Here is a 17,752-nt window from a genome sequence, read left to right as displayed (position 1 = left end):
TTTGTCGCTTACTTTGATTTTCAATTGCACGCCAAAATAGTTAACCACATTTGTTCGCAACTTTATCGAAATTAAGCAGATCAAGATGTTTTGAAACTAATATAATCTTAACTACTTTTTTTTCATCTAACTCATACTTCTATAGAATAATTTTATTTAACTGAACTAGAATACGTAATAAGCTTGGTGCCGTATAACCGATTCTGGCTCTTTATGTCATTAAATGTTATATTCAATCCTGTTTAATAAGCAAAATGATTGAAAAGTTTAATAAAAACTGCATCCATCAAAACATCCAAAGAAGTTTTTTTCTTTCAATCAAATAACCGACGCTTATACAATACTTTTCTTAATCTGGTATATTCACCTGCACTATTGCATTTTTGCAATTTGTGATGTATTGCTTGAGTGACTTCATGGCTTGTGAACCAACCACGTGTGCATCCATCACGTAGATAACGTCATGGATGTCGAACACGTGCTTGAACCTCAGGAGCGCTGCTTCCAAAATTGCATCTGCCTCTGTGCTCACGTACTCATTCGTCATGTTGTTCCTCTGGCAATTAGCTGTATCGGCATGGGTAGCGACAAGGAATACTTTTGTTGGAGATCTGCTTTTACCAAAAGGACCTGCGAATGAAGGAGATTTTATTTATACGGAATCCTCCATTGAATGGGTCAAAGATGATTTTATTTTGAAAGCATGTTAAAAGAAATATACCAGAATTTATAAATTAATTTGAATTTTGCAACATAATTCAAGACTATAGTTGAAGAATGATCTAGATCGTACTTTAATGATCTTAAAAACAAAAGCCTTCAGANCATTTTTGGAGGTGGACTAGCATCGATTCTAAAAATCCAGTATGTTTTGGCAGATCCTGAAAAAAAAACGAAACTCAAATTATATTTTGTAAATGGAGAGTATTACCATTTTAACTTCTTGACACTGCGCTGTTAATAATTTGTTTAAAAAAGTTAATTTCTATAAAAAATATCTGTTTACAAAAGTAATAATAGCAATATTTAGAAATGGAATTATTTTGCATTTATAGCTTTTCCAAGAACATTATAAGCTCAGTTTTTCTTTTTCGTTTGGTGCCGGGAATTCGGAAACTGATTTCTTACGCTAATTTCTTTTTTTTCTTCATTTGGTATACTTCTTGAATTAAATATCGATAAGAGTTTTAATCGTATCAAAGTAGTTCTAAGAGCGATTGAGAAGAAAAAAAAAGTTACAGCTTAATCATTTGTGCGTTTTTTTAAAGAATTAATCTATAAGTAAATAAATATTGGCCATAAACTATCGGAATTTAAGGGATGATATTTTATAAGATATTGTTTTTCATAAGGTTTTCAAAATCTGTAAATAAATATTATTTCCTTCCGTTACTTTTAATAATAGGGACACTCAAAAATTTAAAAACAGTTTGCCACTTGATAATGCTGCCGTGCAATTGAAGAAAACCACGTAAGTGCTTCACGATAGATACCGAGAAAAGTGGCTTGACAATTATTTTTCTTTTATTGCCAATGCTGTGAATGTTAAAATAGAATATCAAAAAAACTGATAAAACAAAATTTATTTTTGAAATTTTTTTCTTGCAATGTAAATACATGTAGCTTTCCACAAAAATATGCCAAATATATGAACATTTCAATTTTGTATTTTTTGTCTCTTACTTTGATTTTCAATTGCACGGCAAAATAGTTAACCACATTTTTTCACAACTTTATCGAAATTAAGCAGATCAAGATATTTTGAAACTAATATAATCTTAACTACGTTTCCCCCCCCCCATCTAACTCAAACTTCTATATAATAATTTAATTTAACAGAACTCATCCCCTCCATAGAATACTTAATAACCTTGGTACCGTATAGCCGATTCTGGCTCTTTATGTCATTAAATGTTACACTCAATCCTGTTTAATAAGCAAAATGATTGAAAAGTTTAATAAAAACTGCATCCATCAAAACATCCAAAGAAGGTTTTTTTTTCTTTCAATCAAATAACCGACGCTTATACAATACTTTTCTTAATCTGGTATATTCACCTGCACTATTGCATTTTTGCAATTTGTGATGTATTGCTTGAGTGACTTCATGGCTTGTGAACCAACCACGTGTGCATCCATCACGTAGATAACGTCATGGATGTCGAACACGTGCTTGAACCTCAGGAGCGCTGCTTCCAAAATTGCATCTGCCTCTGTGCTCACGTATTCATTCGTCATGTTGTTCCTCTGGCAATTAGCTGTATCGGCATGGGTAGCGACAAGGAATACTTTTGTTGGAGATCTGCTTTTACCAAAAGGACCTGCGAATGAAGGAGATTTTATTTATACAGAATCCTCCATTGAATGGGTCAAAGATGATTTTATTTCGAAAGCATATAAAAAGAAATACACCAGAATTTATAAATTAAGTTGAATTTTGCAACATAATTTAAGACTTTAGTGGAAGAATGATCTAGATCGTACTTTAATGATATTAAAAACAAAAATATTCAGAAAATATAGTGGATGCAAATAAATTCTTACCAAGCAAATTTTGCTATTCAAAACAGTCTTGTTTGATGATCTGGTTGAAAAAAAATTAAAAGATTCCAAAGACTTAAATGTAACATGTTTATAAATCCGAAATTTTGTACTGTTTCAAAACGTCATTTATGGTGCCTTCTTTTAACCAATTTATATCTAGCTATGTAAAGAGGACGTGTTTTTTTCTTCTTCAGAAAACAAGTGATGGGTTTGAAATGATGAAAAAGAAAAATTGAATGATATAAATGATTAGATTCTTCATATAAATAAACTGTATAACAGTGGACTAAAAAAAAAAACAATAACTTATCCCCCTGAATAACATTTGATCTAATGATTGGATTTTCATGTACAAGGATTCAATCTTAATGGTTCGAAGGGGTGACATCCCTTAGTACTAGTTAGTGCTAATTAGGTCGAATAGAGAAATCGAATTTTAAAGAAGTTATACAATTAAAAGTCGATTTCTCAGGAATTATTCGACCGATTTCGTTCAAATTTGGTATTCTATCTCATAAAATTATCTTAAAATTGTTTTAGACCTTACAATAAATTTTTTTATCGATAATTATTGAATAAAATGATAAAACAGAATAATAAATAATTATTAAAAACTATTTTTTACAAGGAATTTTCTTTATACAGACGAATTTTATAACTGCGGGCCACAATTTTTTGATTATGTAAATTTAGGCTTTAAATTTAGGTCTGATACATATTTGAAAAGTTGTAAGCTATAAGAATACTTACACCAAAAGACTATTAGTAAATGAAATACCATACCACTTTTATAGCTCAATCTATCTATAGTTTTGGTAGCGAGAATTGTGATTTCAGCCAGCGTTATTCAATAGCAAGTATATAATTTTTAATAGAATTTTTAAGTAAGTTTGATAACCCATTATTTAACATAATTCTTACGAGTTTTAATTTATTTTATAATTACTCTTAAATTCGATTTAGCTTAAATATACCTAAAAATACAAATATTTGGAGGTAAAATGCATCTTATGTTTAGTTTCAACACATTCACTTCATTTGAAAAAAAGACTAAATAAACAATTTTTTAACATTATTTCTTACCTGTATTTTACAACACTAATTTCTACTTTAAAGCATACTTTTAAAAACAGATTCAGGAACTGATTGCGGAAGGTTGTAAGATGACGGGTGATTTTAAAAATCACAACTCTTTTGCTATAAATTATAGGATACAATCGATAAACATCAGCTGAGTATCTTGTGAAATTGGTTGACGAAAAAAGTAAATTCACCAATGAAAATTTATAAATGCAGCACACAACATTTTTAATGTGACTTAAAAGTAAAATAACCTTTCTCATCCATTATTTCTCACAGCTATCAAAAGCTTCAGAAAATTAAAAAGGATATGATTAATATTTACCGAGAGGTTCTTGGGGTGGTATTCTTGCTTGCAGAAATGACAGCCAAAACATAACTTGCTGCAGTTGAACATCAAAAGGCTCACTTAACGAAAACACAACGGCGTGGATGCAATGGCAATTCCCCAGAAACCTGTCGTAGACTAAATAGTATGGCTCGTGTCCCGAGAACTCCCACAGACTCAAATCACCAACACCTGTAACAAAGAAATTCTGTATAAAATACAAAAGTCATTAAAATTTTTCTTTAAAGGGAAAAAAGTGCAATTATATTTACCAGAAATATTGACTTGGTGAATGTCAATACCGTGAGTGTAGCTATCGAAATTAGTTTCGAAAGACAAGCAAGGATCGTCATTTGCACAGTAGTCCGATTCAATGCTCGATTTGCTGGAGTGCGTGCCTAAAAGATAAAACAATTATTTCGATAAAGAATNTTTTCAAAGAAGTTTTATCCTTTTGATCTTAATTATTTGTGTTTTCTTTCAGTATTATCAAGCATGTCTTTTTACCTTCAGGTCTAGGGACCTAGTTGGCCAATCTTTATGGCGAATATCTTCGCTTTGTCGAAAAATCATCGACCTGATAAATTGTATGGATGTAGGTTGTCATCCATTTAAGAACAACGACAACTGTTTTCTATGAAAGGAAAAGATAGTGCTTCAAGAACTCATTCCTATGTTTCTCAGCGGACATAGTGCCTCTTTCATAGGAGTATGTAGCCATCTAACATGATACCCACTTATACCATCAAATTTGCACAGATAATGGATGGAACGTAGCGACCTAACATAAACCCTAGCTTACGTGATTTGTGTTTTCATATGGAATTAGGAACCAACAGCGAGAACCAGAAATCGGCTAGTATGGCTGTGTGGTTTTGATAGCATGGGCAAGTATCCTGTTTGATGTGCATACTGGGCGACAATTTTCTGGTATGAGAAGATATTCACCCAAAGGATTAGTCACTTCAGACCTGAAGTTTAAAAATACACTTTGGACGCTCTGAGAAGAGCAATTGCTTTGCTTCTCAAAATCATCCAGATCCTCAAATAAGTATGAATGAACAAGTGAGATTAATTGCTACATTAACTCCTAAATTCTTTTATTTCCGGTATGAAACCACGATGTAAAGCCTGTTCAATCGTAAGACGGAACGCTTTCCCTATCTTTTATAATGATTCTATAGCAACTGTTTCCCTCTATAGTTATAATGCACCATCATGCACGTACACCATACCCTTTGAATAGTTGTTTAAATGAAAATTGGGCCAACTGTACTTTAGAAAATGAAAGCTCAGGCTTCCAAGACCAACATACGTATAACGACCAATGTTCAAACAAAATTTCATTGAAGTTTGTGGTCCAGTTCTAAAAATTGACGAAATCTGCAAACTCCGTAAATTTTGAACACCAGAGTAATGCTTTTATATTACCCTTAATGTGAGTAACTTCTATAATGAACATTTCGAAACATTTCCCCCTAATTTAAATGATAATTTTAAAAACCATAGTATGCATACTTTTTTGCTTTTATACTGTTGTATATCTAGACAATAAGTAAAAGTAGCGAAAAAAGTAGTAGAAAAATAAAATTAGCAAAAATATGCAGATACCTTAAGAGGATGCTGTCCATGGGAGAAACTTTTCATCTCAAATTCTGTTTTCCCTCCACAAATAATTTAAAATTAAAAGTATAGTAAAAATGGGTTCAAGCAAACCTAGAGTAAGTCACGAAGCCTTAATTGGTGAAAAAGAAATTTCAAAATATGAAAACGCAAAAAAGTTACTTGAAGAGATCTTCACCTTTGTGTAATCGTGAGTGATCATTCCATAGTTTATTTTTATTTTGAGATTTTTAAAATTTCTTTTCAGTATTTGAAACTTCATGGCTTATTCCAGGTTTGCCTGATGGTTGTTTTTTATAATTAAAATGTTAAATTACTTGGGGAGGTGAAAGAGACTTTGCGATGAAAAGTTTTTCCCGTGGTATAGCGTTCTCTTAACTATGTGATTTAAGATAGATTAATGGATTAAGCATGAAAAATTAAAGATTTATTCTCACCGTTTTTCATTTTAATGCATCCACTGCTGACTGATGAAGATGAATTTGACTTAGATCTCCTAAACCAGGAACTGAAGTAACCGCACTTCATGGAATCAAGCAAGGTTGTCTTACCGACACCGCTATGGCCGAGCACTTTCAGTTGTATTCTAGTAATCGGCTGAACAGATGACGTGAGTTGGTTTATGTACTCTTCTCTTTGTTGATCCTGAACCAAAAAAAGAGAAGAAAATCAAAATAGTTTAAAATTGCATAGGTAAAGTTTAAATTAATCGAATATAGCATTCTTGTTTGTAAAAAGGATGGAAAAGATTTTAAACTAAATTTGTTGTAAATTATGACAATTTTACAGTTGTTTTCTCATGGTTTTCTCAAAAATTATTTATAAATCTTCCATTTATACGTAATTTTTAAAGCAAAACATTCTTGCTAGAGCCCGTTGTGATCTAGAAGGGGTCCATGAAGTTTAGGGTTCCACAATTTCGTGACCAAAGACATGATGGTGGGAATGTGGTCAGCATTGTCTTTAGATCCTGGACAAGCTGCACTTATGAATTGAAGCTGGGTGGGCTTTAAACCGCCACTAAGGATCGAGCCCCAGTTCTTCACTAACGATAGTTCAGATTATTTCTGGTAAAACAAAATTGTAAATGACAAAACGCAAATTGTAAAAAACAAAATTTGTTTAAGAAAAATTGAAATCCTTACTCAACAAATAACAAACTTTCAAAGAATTAAAACTATGGTTAATTAACTAAGGTTTACTGATATTTAAGATGTCCTAAATTTGTATGTGATGAAATTTTGTTATTATTTTATCATATTATATTTGGAGGGGCAACTATTTTTGAACTCTTGAAACATGTTGCCGCTTATTTTCATTTGTAAATTTTTGAAGTCAATGAATTTTTTTAATCAAGTAATATGATACAGCTTCAGTTTCTTGGGATTATTTATTTAATAGTTATTCACAATGGAAAAGCTTAGTGGAAGAACCAGGTAAGTTGCATTTTAAGAGGCATTTATGAATCGGAGAAAATAACATAAAGTGGTTGCATTAATGTGGGTATGTTTAACTCAAAAAAATTGTTTTTGCTTTCACTTTAATTTTAACGTATCTAATCCTCATTACTTTTGAGTATGCTGCATGATTTTTATTTCAAATTAGGCAGTGGTAAATAAAATAGGATAAAGGATAATTAGTCTTGACTTCTAATAAATCTATAATAAAATAGGGCGGATACCATTTTTTTTCGTACCTTGATTATCTCTGAAAATGTCCCCAACCTGATTCTTCTAGCAAGCTCTTTATAATAAATGTAATGCTGTTATTTTGGATTTCTTTTGTTTGAGCTGTTAAAAAAATTCTTTAGAATTTGAACTGAATGATAAATATTTAGATTCAGATATTGAAAATCAAAAGGCCTTGGACCACTCAGAGCTGTCTCGTCATGACTAATGATGATGAGAGATTGAAAAATGAAATTCTTAAGAAGATTTAAAGAGTTTGTAAGTAAATTCAATAACAAGAAGGTGTATTATGTGATAGGACAAAATTTCAGCCGATTTTAAAACCGCAAATTTGGTGGGACTAAGTCACCTCGCCAAAGGTGGCATTTTTTAACCGGAAAAAAAATTAAAAAAATGTCGGTACCATCTAGAATACATACAAGGAAAGTTCATTTGTCATTCTAAAAAAATTGTTCAGAGATATTTTGTAAAACATTCAGAACACTTCGATGCAATTTAATAGAGATAAAAAAAATTCTGTCGAAAAGCCACTGTTTTACGATAGATAAAATTTCGAATAACAGGAAGGAAATGTATCGTAATTTGAAAAGGATTGCTTTGGGAGGTTATTAACTATCTGTTGGCACAAAAATTGTTTTTTTGGAAGTATATATCTTTTTTAGGAAGTAAAATGGGAAGTACTCCTTTCGCAACTATTGATTCAATTAATAGATTTTCTCGTCTTAAGTCGCAATGTTAATGGTTCGAAGGGATTATTAAATATGATGATTAAAGATTCTTAGATATGCAGACTATAATTTAAGTTCGAAAACTGACAAAAAATTATTTATTTTCTAGATGGATTTGGACTTTTGATTCTAATTATATGGGACAAAACCAAAATCACGAAAATGTTATCCAAATAATTTATACTCAAGGGAGAAATTAAAAATTTGATCACTTTGGTGTTATTTTTATACCCAGCCTTTTGATTTTAGAAAAATTGCTAAAAAATGACAAAAAAGCATGATTTTAAGTTTCTTGAATAAATAATACAACAATAATTCAAGAATAAATAATACAACATGAAAAAGTGTAAAAAGACTATATTCTTTTCTAAAGAATTTAATTCATGTTCATACACATCATATATTGGTTATATATACATAATTTAATGACATAAAGTTCAAAATATACTTACATTTTTCAATCTGTTTAGTATGTCAGCTATTGCGTTGTATCCTTGAGCAAGTGCAGAAATTTCTGCCGGAATGCCTTCCTATTTAAATATTTTCATTTATTAGGAAGTATTAAATATTTTAACTTATTTCATTTATTACAAATTATTTCGAATTTCGAAAGCAACAACTTCCGATGAAGCATCAGCTACTCATACATTTAAGGATATATATTGTGTGATAACTATTACTCCAAGTCTAATTCTACGCCTAGGTTGTATAGTTAATTAAACTTTATTTGTATACCTTTAAATGAAACATAAAATGTAATTTCATGTCAAAACAGTCATACTACAGAAATGTTAGTATTTTAAATTGCAACGAGCAAGTAATCAATGAAATTATAATCGGGGCTTATGATTATATGAATGCATGCAACTTTGATTTCTTGTAAATGTTGATTATGATTCCTTGTAAACGTTGAATACGATATAGTATAATCTTGGTTATAAGCAGTATACTAGAATGTCATAATTTTCAATAAATGATTAAAATTGTAATCTATTATTGTAACTGCAGTTTAATTTTGTTGCATGAAACATTAATATGTTAAAACCGTGTCTGAAAATACTTCGTCCATAAGTTTTATTAAATCCATAAACTATTTTAAATTTTAAGCTTATGACTTACTCTGTTCTTCTGATCCACTATACAACCCGCAAGACAGAGAGTTCGAACGATTTCGATATGTCCATTTTTGGCAGCCAGGTGAATAGGATAAAAGCCCATCTAAAAAAGGAAGATTTTTTAATTATTACAAACATTTGAATTCCAAAAAATATAGTTATGATATACGAATTGTAAAAAGCCTGAATTAATACTCAGTTAGTACTAAAGCCTCAGTTAAAGTTAGTGAAATACATACCTTGTTTGGCACATTAACTTTACATCCAGATGAGCAGAGAGCCTTGGCAAGTGATAACAGACCATCTCGACAAGCAATATGAATGGGTCCTTCTCCTTGCTGTAAACAACGAAATGAATTAATTACAGAATCTGAAGTTACGAGAATTGCCCCATTTATACAAAAGAAGCACAAACAGTTAATTAATTGCCGGTTTAAGGAGTAAGAAATTCAAAGTAAAATCTAAAATTCTCAAAAAGCTTGTAGTTTGTAAGTATAAAATTGAAAGTTTTCAATTTTAATAAATAGGCTGTTAAAGTATATGGCTGCACTGCTGGAGCATGTTTATACAATGAATATTTTGTGAATGCTTATTCAATGTAGGAGCATGTTTATTCAATGAATATTTTGTGAATGCTTATTGAACGTAGGAGCATGTTTATTCAATGAATACTTTGCGAATGCTTATTCAATGTAGAAGTATGTTTATTCAATGAATATTTTGTGAATGCTTATTCAAGTAGGAGCATGTTTATCAATGAATATTTTTTAAAAGTTTCAAGAGCGCTTTCTTTAAGTTATGAGTTTCATACTACTTACATTGTGAAAAAGTTAGAGCATTAGTAAACGTGTTCATCATCAGACAATTTATTTCGTGAATCTTGCTAGAAAGTTCCAAATCCATATAAGAGTGTAAAGTAGTGAAGAACACTTCTCAACAAAACTATAGCGAGTTATTAGAGACTTGTTCGTAAATGTTCATGCCTGTGGATTTACGTGGCCAACGAAATAATTTATAAAACAGAAATGTTTCTGGAATCACTCAGTGAGGACTCACCATGTGTGAGAAGTCTTATGGTCTAGCTGCAATGTTTAAATTCGTTGGAATACACAAACCATGAATGCATATGGGTGATCACACGGGATGGTAATCTGGCTAGCCAAAGTAAACCAATAGGGGTAATTTTTTAAAGGTATGGTTTAGTAAGTTTTATGTATTATTGAAACTCCTGGAGAAAGATAACTTTAAGTACGGCAATTCAAGGAAATATAGTTGAAAAGATTGCTCAATTCTATATCAAACCTTTTGCAATAAGGTTGTAATACTATAATGCTTTGTGTGCTAAAATTAATTGTAAAATAATAATCCCAAAAGTACTTATTTTTGAGGGCTTTATACTATTCAAAAGCAATTAAATCAATGATGGTCCTTTATTCCATGACAAAACCGGATTCAATAGTATAATAAAACAAAGTAATGCACGTTTGTACTCATTACAAGTTGAGATGCGAATTACAAGTTGAGATGCCCTTACAAGTTGAGATGCGAATTTAACTTTTAAATATACTTTTCCAAAAAAAAAAAAAACTTTTTTTGTGAGCAAACAGCAAGAATACAATACAGAACATAATCAAAAATTATAATTATACTTTTAATAAGCCCTTGCGCTGAAAAGAAATGCTAATAAAAACATAATTATCGTTTAAGAAGAGACGATGAAGTTTCTTGGAGATTGCACGATAACCGGTTTTATTAACACAAAATCAAAAGAAAACAAATATCAGGTCAGAGGGTTAGTCCAATCATTTCATTAAAAACATATATCTGATGCTATCTTCATTTCCTGGATAACATTTTGAAAAAGTAACGAAAATTTCCCTCGTTAAAAAAAATATGTTCATAAACTTGAACTCGTTATTAATCTCATATATACGCTGCAATGTTAACGACACCCTCTGTTTACTTCACTTTCTAATGGTTTTGCCAACTATCACTTTTAATCGTTAAATTTTGATAGATTTTTCATATTCCCTCACTCAAATAGTGTGTCAAAATATACAATGTATAAAATAATAAAAATAAAAATGGTTATTCGTCTGCTAAGAGATATTTATGAAAGAAAAATAAAGTTCAAATTATATAAATTGGTAAAAAAATGATTCTCGACTATTTTATGACAGCGATATCAAACTGAGATGGAATCTTCCGTAATTTTCAAACATACATATAAATATTTTTGCAATATCATTAGCGGATACAAAATAGGAATGCCGACTGGGCAAATAAATATAAAGCTGAAATATGAAGAAGAGATACAACTAAAATGTCTGAAGCTAACAGATGCATTCAAGATGGCATTTCTTTTTCTATTCACTAACTAGAGCGTAATTTCTTAATTTTTTCAAATTATAAGTTTCAGGGAGCCGACCGGACCGTGTAGTTGTCTGGGTGGTGACTTCACATCACAATTATAAAATTCGTTTATCCAAAGATATTTCCAGGCAAAATATAAATTTTAATAAAGTTTCAATATATTTTATTAAATAATAAAAGAAAAACTTTTGAGTTGTAAGGTATATAATTTTTTATATAATTTTAAAGCATGCAAATTTACTTGGCAAAATACAAAATTTGAGCAAAATCGGTTGAATAGTTTATGAGAAATCGAATTTTAAATATACGACTTATTAAAAGTCAATTTCACAGGAACTATTTAACCGATTACGCTTAAAATTTGCATTTCGCCCTGTAAAATTGCATACTTTAAAATTATGTAACATATTGTATACCTTACAATTCAAAAGGTTTTCGTGCATTATTTAATAAAATAATGAAAAACAATAAAATTTTACTAAAACTTATATTTTGCATTAATTATCTTTGGTTAAACGATGTGTTTGGTTATTGTGTGCAACCAGTTTTCAATTCGCTTGAAAAGTTCTCGAGATATACTGAAATATGTAAAAAGTAAAATTAACATTAAGGGGACCAAACTTTGAATTGCTCTCCTGACCAAACTATGAGGATAATATTTCCCAGATTTCGACTACCCTCCCCTCCATATTTTGTGGGTCAGAAATCTGTCGAAAGAAAGGAACATTTTTTCAGAGTAAGTATGCTTTTGTGTCAGATTTCGTAACTTAAAATATCATCTACAGTAATTAATTAGCAAATTTGAAGTCCCCCCCTCGAGCCATTAAGATTGAGTCCTAGATAGTGAAGATCCGATCATTTGATCAAAAGTTATTCGAGTAAACCGTTTTTTTTCCTTTTCTAACTTTTACGCACTGTACTTATATTTTTGCTCGTGTTTCACCAATTTTCTAAGCTCTGATACTCTTTAATATTTGTCCTCAGCTAATTCTAGGGAAAATACGAGAGTTTGGAACACGCTATTCAATGTGACAAAATTTACTCGTTAGCCCTAAATATTCCGTCGCCAATATGGCGAGAGGAAATCTCGCGTCCTAATTTGGACAACTATAAGATAAACAAAGGCTTAGACAATTTTAATAATTTAGACAATTAATAGATTGATTTATACAATTATAAGAAAAACAGGTTGTTAATAAAAAATTAAAAAATAACATAACGTGTTATTAAATTTGCTTTTGAATTGTTATTTAACATGTTCATGCTACAGGACAATCAGCAATTGTTGATCAACAATTAAAATAAACGTTTTTGTAGCTCATTAAGCTGACATGTTTCTGAATGACAGTTTTCTTTCCATTCTTTTCTTTCACCGAATCTCTCAGTTACACTTAGTTCCAAAGTCGCAAATCTTGTATTGTCAGGCAGTTGTCTTTCAAGCAATTTAAGATACGTGAGAAAGAAGAAAACTATATATTCTTTTTTTCTTTCGCTTTTGTGTTCCATTCTCACGATTCGATCCGTCGGCTCATTACACGGGATAAGAGCGTTTTTTAAGTCTTACAGGTGGATAATTTATTTTAAGAAAAATCAGATTTCTTCCCCCGTGAGAAAGACAGGAAAAAAATAAATAAATAAAAACACTGTTTTCCAATTAAGAAGCTTGCTTTTATACTTTGATGATAGATTATTGTTGCGAATTTGTCATAATCTGTGTAATTTAACAGCATTTTCATTATGGATTTTGGTATAAATACCTGAATTGTTTCATCTTTTATGAAGTGTCACGCATTTCACGGCTCTCGGTTGCAGTTAGATCTTACAGATATTTACACTGTTGCTTGCTCTATTATTATATTAATGCATTATTTTTGATAATTTGTTTTCCGGACGAGAATTATTTCTTGTACTAAAACTGAGATTAGGTTCAACTTAGTATTAAATTCGAATGCGTTTAGCGCAATAAAAATGAAATAAACTTCATAAACGAGTTATTTAAATATGCATAATGTTAACATATCCATTGATGAGAGATACATGTAAAACTATTTGGAACAAGAAAAGTTTTATCGTATAAAAAATTCACAATGTATAAAAATTTCAGCGTATAAATTATTTATGCATTGCATCATTTCTTAATGGAAGTAACGCATTCATCTTCAAAGAAGAGAAGTACGCTTAAAAATTATTGACTCATTCAAAATTTTTATTGAAAAAAAATTAAATATGCTAAAATATTTTATATAAAATCACATTAACAATTTACTTGTAAAAATATTAAAAATAACACTGAGGAATAAATTTTTTGTTGCATTTATACTAATACTACTAATTTTGTTGATATTCTGATTTTGTTGCATTTAATCTAATACTTTTGATACTGTCTGATTGTGATGTGGGGATTTCAAATCTGAAATAAATGTTGCTCTTAAAGCTAAAGATTTTTTAAAAAAATTATATTATTATTTTTAATCCAAGTTGAAAAAAAAAGTTATATATATAACAGAAAGTCATGTATATGCTGCGACAAACTTCTAGGAGAGTTAAGGCGCATCACCAGGATCAAAATTGCCTTGGAACCTGTGCCCGGAAATGTCATCGTACGCTGCTAGGGGAGGTTACCTATTATGGACTGTTCATACGAAGAAATAGGGCAGTACATAAAATTTAATTGTCCAATTACTATCAAGTTTTAATTTAACAGGTTTATTAGAAGTCAAGAAAACGTGACCTCTAACAAACCTGTTTAAGTCCAGAATTTTAATCGAGATAGTCAAGAATTTCAGAAGTCAAAAATTTTAATCGAGATAGTCAAGAATTTCAGAAGTCAAGAATTTTAATCGAGATAAACAGATTTATAGGTAAAACGTTGAACTAAATAATATTTGAGTTAGCAGACGATTTCAGTTTAGAGAATGGGTATGCTATGTTCTGTTTCCAGTGAAAGGGTTTAAGTATTTTTGTTGTAAACTTTGAAAGTTTTTTGAGTATTACTTTACGCATGGTGTCAAATTTGTGAAAACAAAACAGGTCATAACATATATATTTTTTCAAAAATAAATAAATAAAAAAAAAAAAATTCAGAAAATTGTGAGGAAATTTTTTTAAAGATCCATTTAAAAGAAATCTACAGAAAATTTCAAAATTAAGCAGTCGTTACATGGGTACCTTTTTTTTTGACGATGATTTATGAAATTCGAATGAAATCAATTTGCAATTTCGATAATCATATTGCTAACTAATTTGGAAATTTCGATAATCACATGTTTATAACTAATCTGATTTCAGTTACTATTTCTTAATAACTGCTTGCGTTTAGTTTGAAAATCAGATATAAAAGTAATTTATTAAAAGGAAATCCAGAAAAAAATCTGAAATTAAATAATCTTTACCTGTTTATCTGTCGTCTAAAGGTGACTTATAGAATTAATTAAAATTAGTGATTAAATGCTTATGAATTCAAGTATAAACGCCGTAGAACGTAACGGTATGAAAACGATCGATTAATGAAGCAAAACACGAGGTTATTGATGAAGAAAACAAATTTTAATTGTCCGTATATAACACGGTTCATAGATATATACTTACATTGTCAAACACGTCGGTTCGGCATCCGGCTTTAAGGAGCAGGAAAGCTACGGCTTCGTGGTGTCTTCGCATGGCTAGGTGCAAGGCCGTGTTCTCACACTGAAATGATACGAAATATAAGTATATTACAGACAAAATATGATTAAACTAAATGTTTATTAGAATTGCGATATACATAGAAATGTGTTATAAGTGGGAAGGTTATGTTAAAAGGCCTCTACCGTCGCCATCTTGTATTTGAGGTTAAATTTTCGATTTTCGCTTTCCTGATATTTTTTCTTTTTTTATGATTAACAAACTTTTGATATTGTATTATTCAACAGCATAATACCTTTCAAAAAGGGTGATAATAAGTGAAACGCTTCATTAGATCAGAAAAAAATAACGCTGGATAATTTTTAGAGCCCCTCTCCAACGGATTTTTCCTCAAAATTTTAAATTTTAAAGCTGTGCGGTTTGTGATTTTTAGTAAGTCTTTTTAAAATTGTACGTTTGACAGTTTTTATTTTCTTAAAAAAAATTTACTTTTATTACAGTTTAACTTGATGAATATCTAGATGGATGATGTTAAAAAATTATTACAAGGCAAATTGGACAAAGCGAAAAAGAAAAAGGAAAAAATGTATGCTATTTAACTCATCCATTTTTCAAGATTCATTTGTCATTTTCCAGGAAAAATTAAAAGAGAATTTATAATACCACAAGCTTCATATCTCAAATTTTAATTGGATAACGGCTTTGTATTTTACATGTATCGAAAGAATGCCAAATAAAGTAAATCTTAAATCAGCTTATTTGTGAAAATTTAATGAAGAGGATTAAAAGCATATTAGAATTTTTCTTATAACATCTCTCCCCCCACTTGACAGTTGTTTCATTGTTGAAAAATAGAGCAATTAAAAAAACAACAACAAAAAAAAAACAACAGCAACATAGGAATGTACTATAGTGAAATAAATGTAGGCTCAAAAAGATATGATAGCAAAACTAAAAAGTAGAGAAACTGCTTTTCAGATTTTTGAGAATAAATTATTCGGATGCATATACATTTATTAACATTTTTTGTTTTCAAAACCGTTTTTCTGATAGATTCTTTCAATTTTGCCCAAGGAAGCTATATGCATAAAAAGTACACTAAAAAACGATTTTTTTTAAATTTACGGCTGTAAACGATATTGATGTTTAACACAATATTACAAATTGAAACTTAAAAATCAAACATAAACTTCAAATTAATTTACTAAATAAAGATGTTTTTGTTCCTTCCGTTGTTAAGGTTGATCAAGATACAAAATATAAGTCGATATAAAAGCAGTAATGCTCTGGAGGGTTATCAGACAACAATGGCATTATAGAGGCTAGCTTCTTTTTTTTTTCAATTTGAATATATTCAAAATACTTTTGCGCTTATGATCTTTATTATAGAATAACAATACAAAGTTTGCAACTCATAGAACCCGAGTAGCATAATCAAAGAATAATGACGTCGAAAATTTTCATTTTTTTTCATTTTTTGACGTGGCTTTACATTTTCTAAAGAATGATATTTCAAAACTGTACTTATGGCCTCTATTACTGCGCTTATGATCTTTATTATTGAATAGCAATATAAAAATTGCGTCTTATAGAACCCGATTAGCATAATAAAGAAATAATGACGTCGAACAGTTTTACTTTTTTCAGTTTTTGGTATGGCTTTACATTTTTTGAAAAAATTTTCTAACAACATACGATACACACATACAACTACACATTTTTAAGCCTATTTTTAAACACGAAGACACTTTAGTTTACATATGCATGTACAGTGAATGTAGTTGAGGTGATTATTATATCTACAGTCCGGTAACAGAAGCTCTCATATATCTATAGATAATTTTTCCTTTAAGTTTTCTGTTAATTTTTAAAACGCAAACAAACTAATGGGAGTAATCACTGAATCTTTTTTTAAAACATCTCTAAATCCGTTTCTAATAAAAAGTAAACAGTTGAATTGGGAAAACGCAGCAAGGATAAAAAAATGAGGATTTTTTCTTTCTTGATTACTTGATTATTTATTATTTTTATTATTATTATTATTTATTATTTATTATTAAATTTATTATTTCTTTCTTTCTTTTCTTTTTGTATCAATCTCGCTACATGCATGTTAAATTAAGTCGAATTTTTACAATAATAATTTCTGATTGCATTAGGGTAGCAGACAAGTTTGGATTCATGTAGATAGGGCTGCAGATGCACTATTTAAATTCCGCTACCGGTTTTTAAAGTTAATAAAAGAATTATAGATAGGGAAGGAACCTAAGGAACCTAAAATGGTTCCATGGGGTATTCATCCACTTTTCCTTCGAGGTTAATATCTTCCTTACCTTTACTATGCATGATTCTTTATCGCCTTACGACATCATCGCCAACAAAACCAATTATTTTTATTTTTTGAAATGCCGGATGCTTTTTAGGCAAAGTATGAAATAATCGTCCTGATGAGGTTATTATGTAAATGATGTGCATGTTACTGTGAATGACCGAAATCGGTGGTTGTTGCCTTTCACCGGTGAATGTTGACAATCAAATTAGTCGCTTTGGTGAATGTCCGAAATATTTATTACATCCGATTTGATATTAATTTATTCGTGGATATAATTACATTTATTCGATATTTTAATACTTACTGACGATAGATTA

At 30.0% G+C, this 17,752-nt stretch overlaps 1 protein-coding gene across 1 annotated transcript in view; it reads right to left on the bottom strand.

The window, feature by feature from the left end:
• The window catches only part of LOC107437276 (death-associated protein kinase 1), a 105,414-nt gene that overhangs the window by 13,320 nt on the left and 74,342 nt on the right, over positions 1–17,752 (bottom strand). The window contains exons 8-15 of the mRNA XM_071177634.1: positions 15,068–15,166; positions 9,346–9,444; positions 9,111–9,209; positions 8,444–8,521; positions 6,013–6,220; positions 4,225–4,350; positions 3,950–4,144; positions 2,059–2,321 (exon numbers count right to left, since the gene is read on the bottom strand). Of these exons, the coding sequence (XP_071033735.1) occupies positions 2,059–2,321; positions 3,950–4,144; positions 4,225–4,350; positions 6,013–6,220; positions 8,444–8,521; positions 9,111–9,209; positions 9,346–9,444; positions 15,068–15,166 (1,167 nt within the window). The remainder of the gene's footprint in view (positions 1–2,058; positions 2,322–3,949; positions 4,145–4,224; positions 4,351–6,012; positions 6,221–8,443; positions 8,522–9,110; positions 9,210–9,345; positions 9,445–15,067; positions 15,167–17,752) is intronic.

The sequence above is a fragment of the Parasteatoda tepidariorum genome, chromosome 2, assembly GCF_043381705.1.
Source record: "Parasteatoda tepidariorum isolate YZ-2023 chromosome 2, CAS_Ptep_4.0, whole genome shotgun sequence".
Lineage (NCBI taxonomy): Eukaryota > Metazoa > Arthropoda > Arachnida > Araneae > Theridiidae > Parasteatoda > Parasteatoda tepidariorum.
The sequence above is the reverse complement of the archived record's forward strand: the minus strand, read 5'-3'. Positions and strand labels throughout refer to the sequence as shown.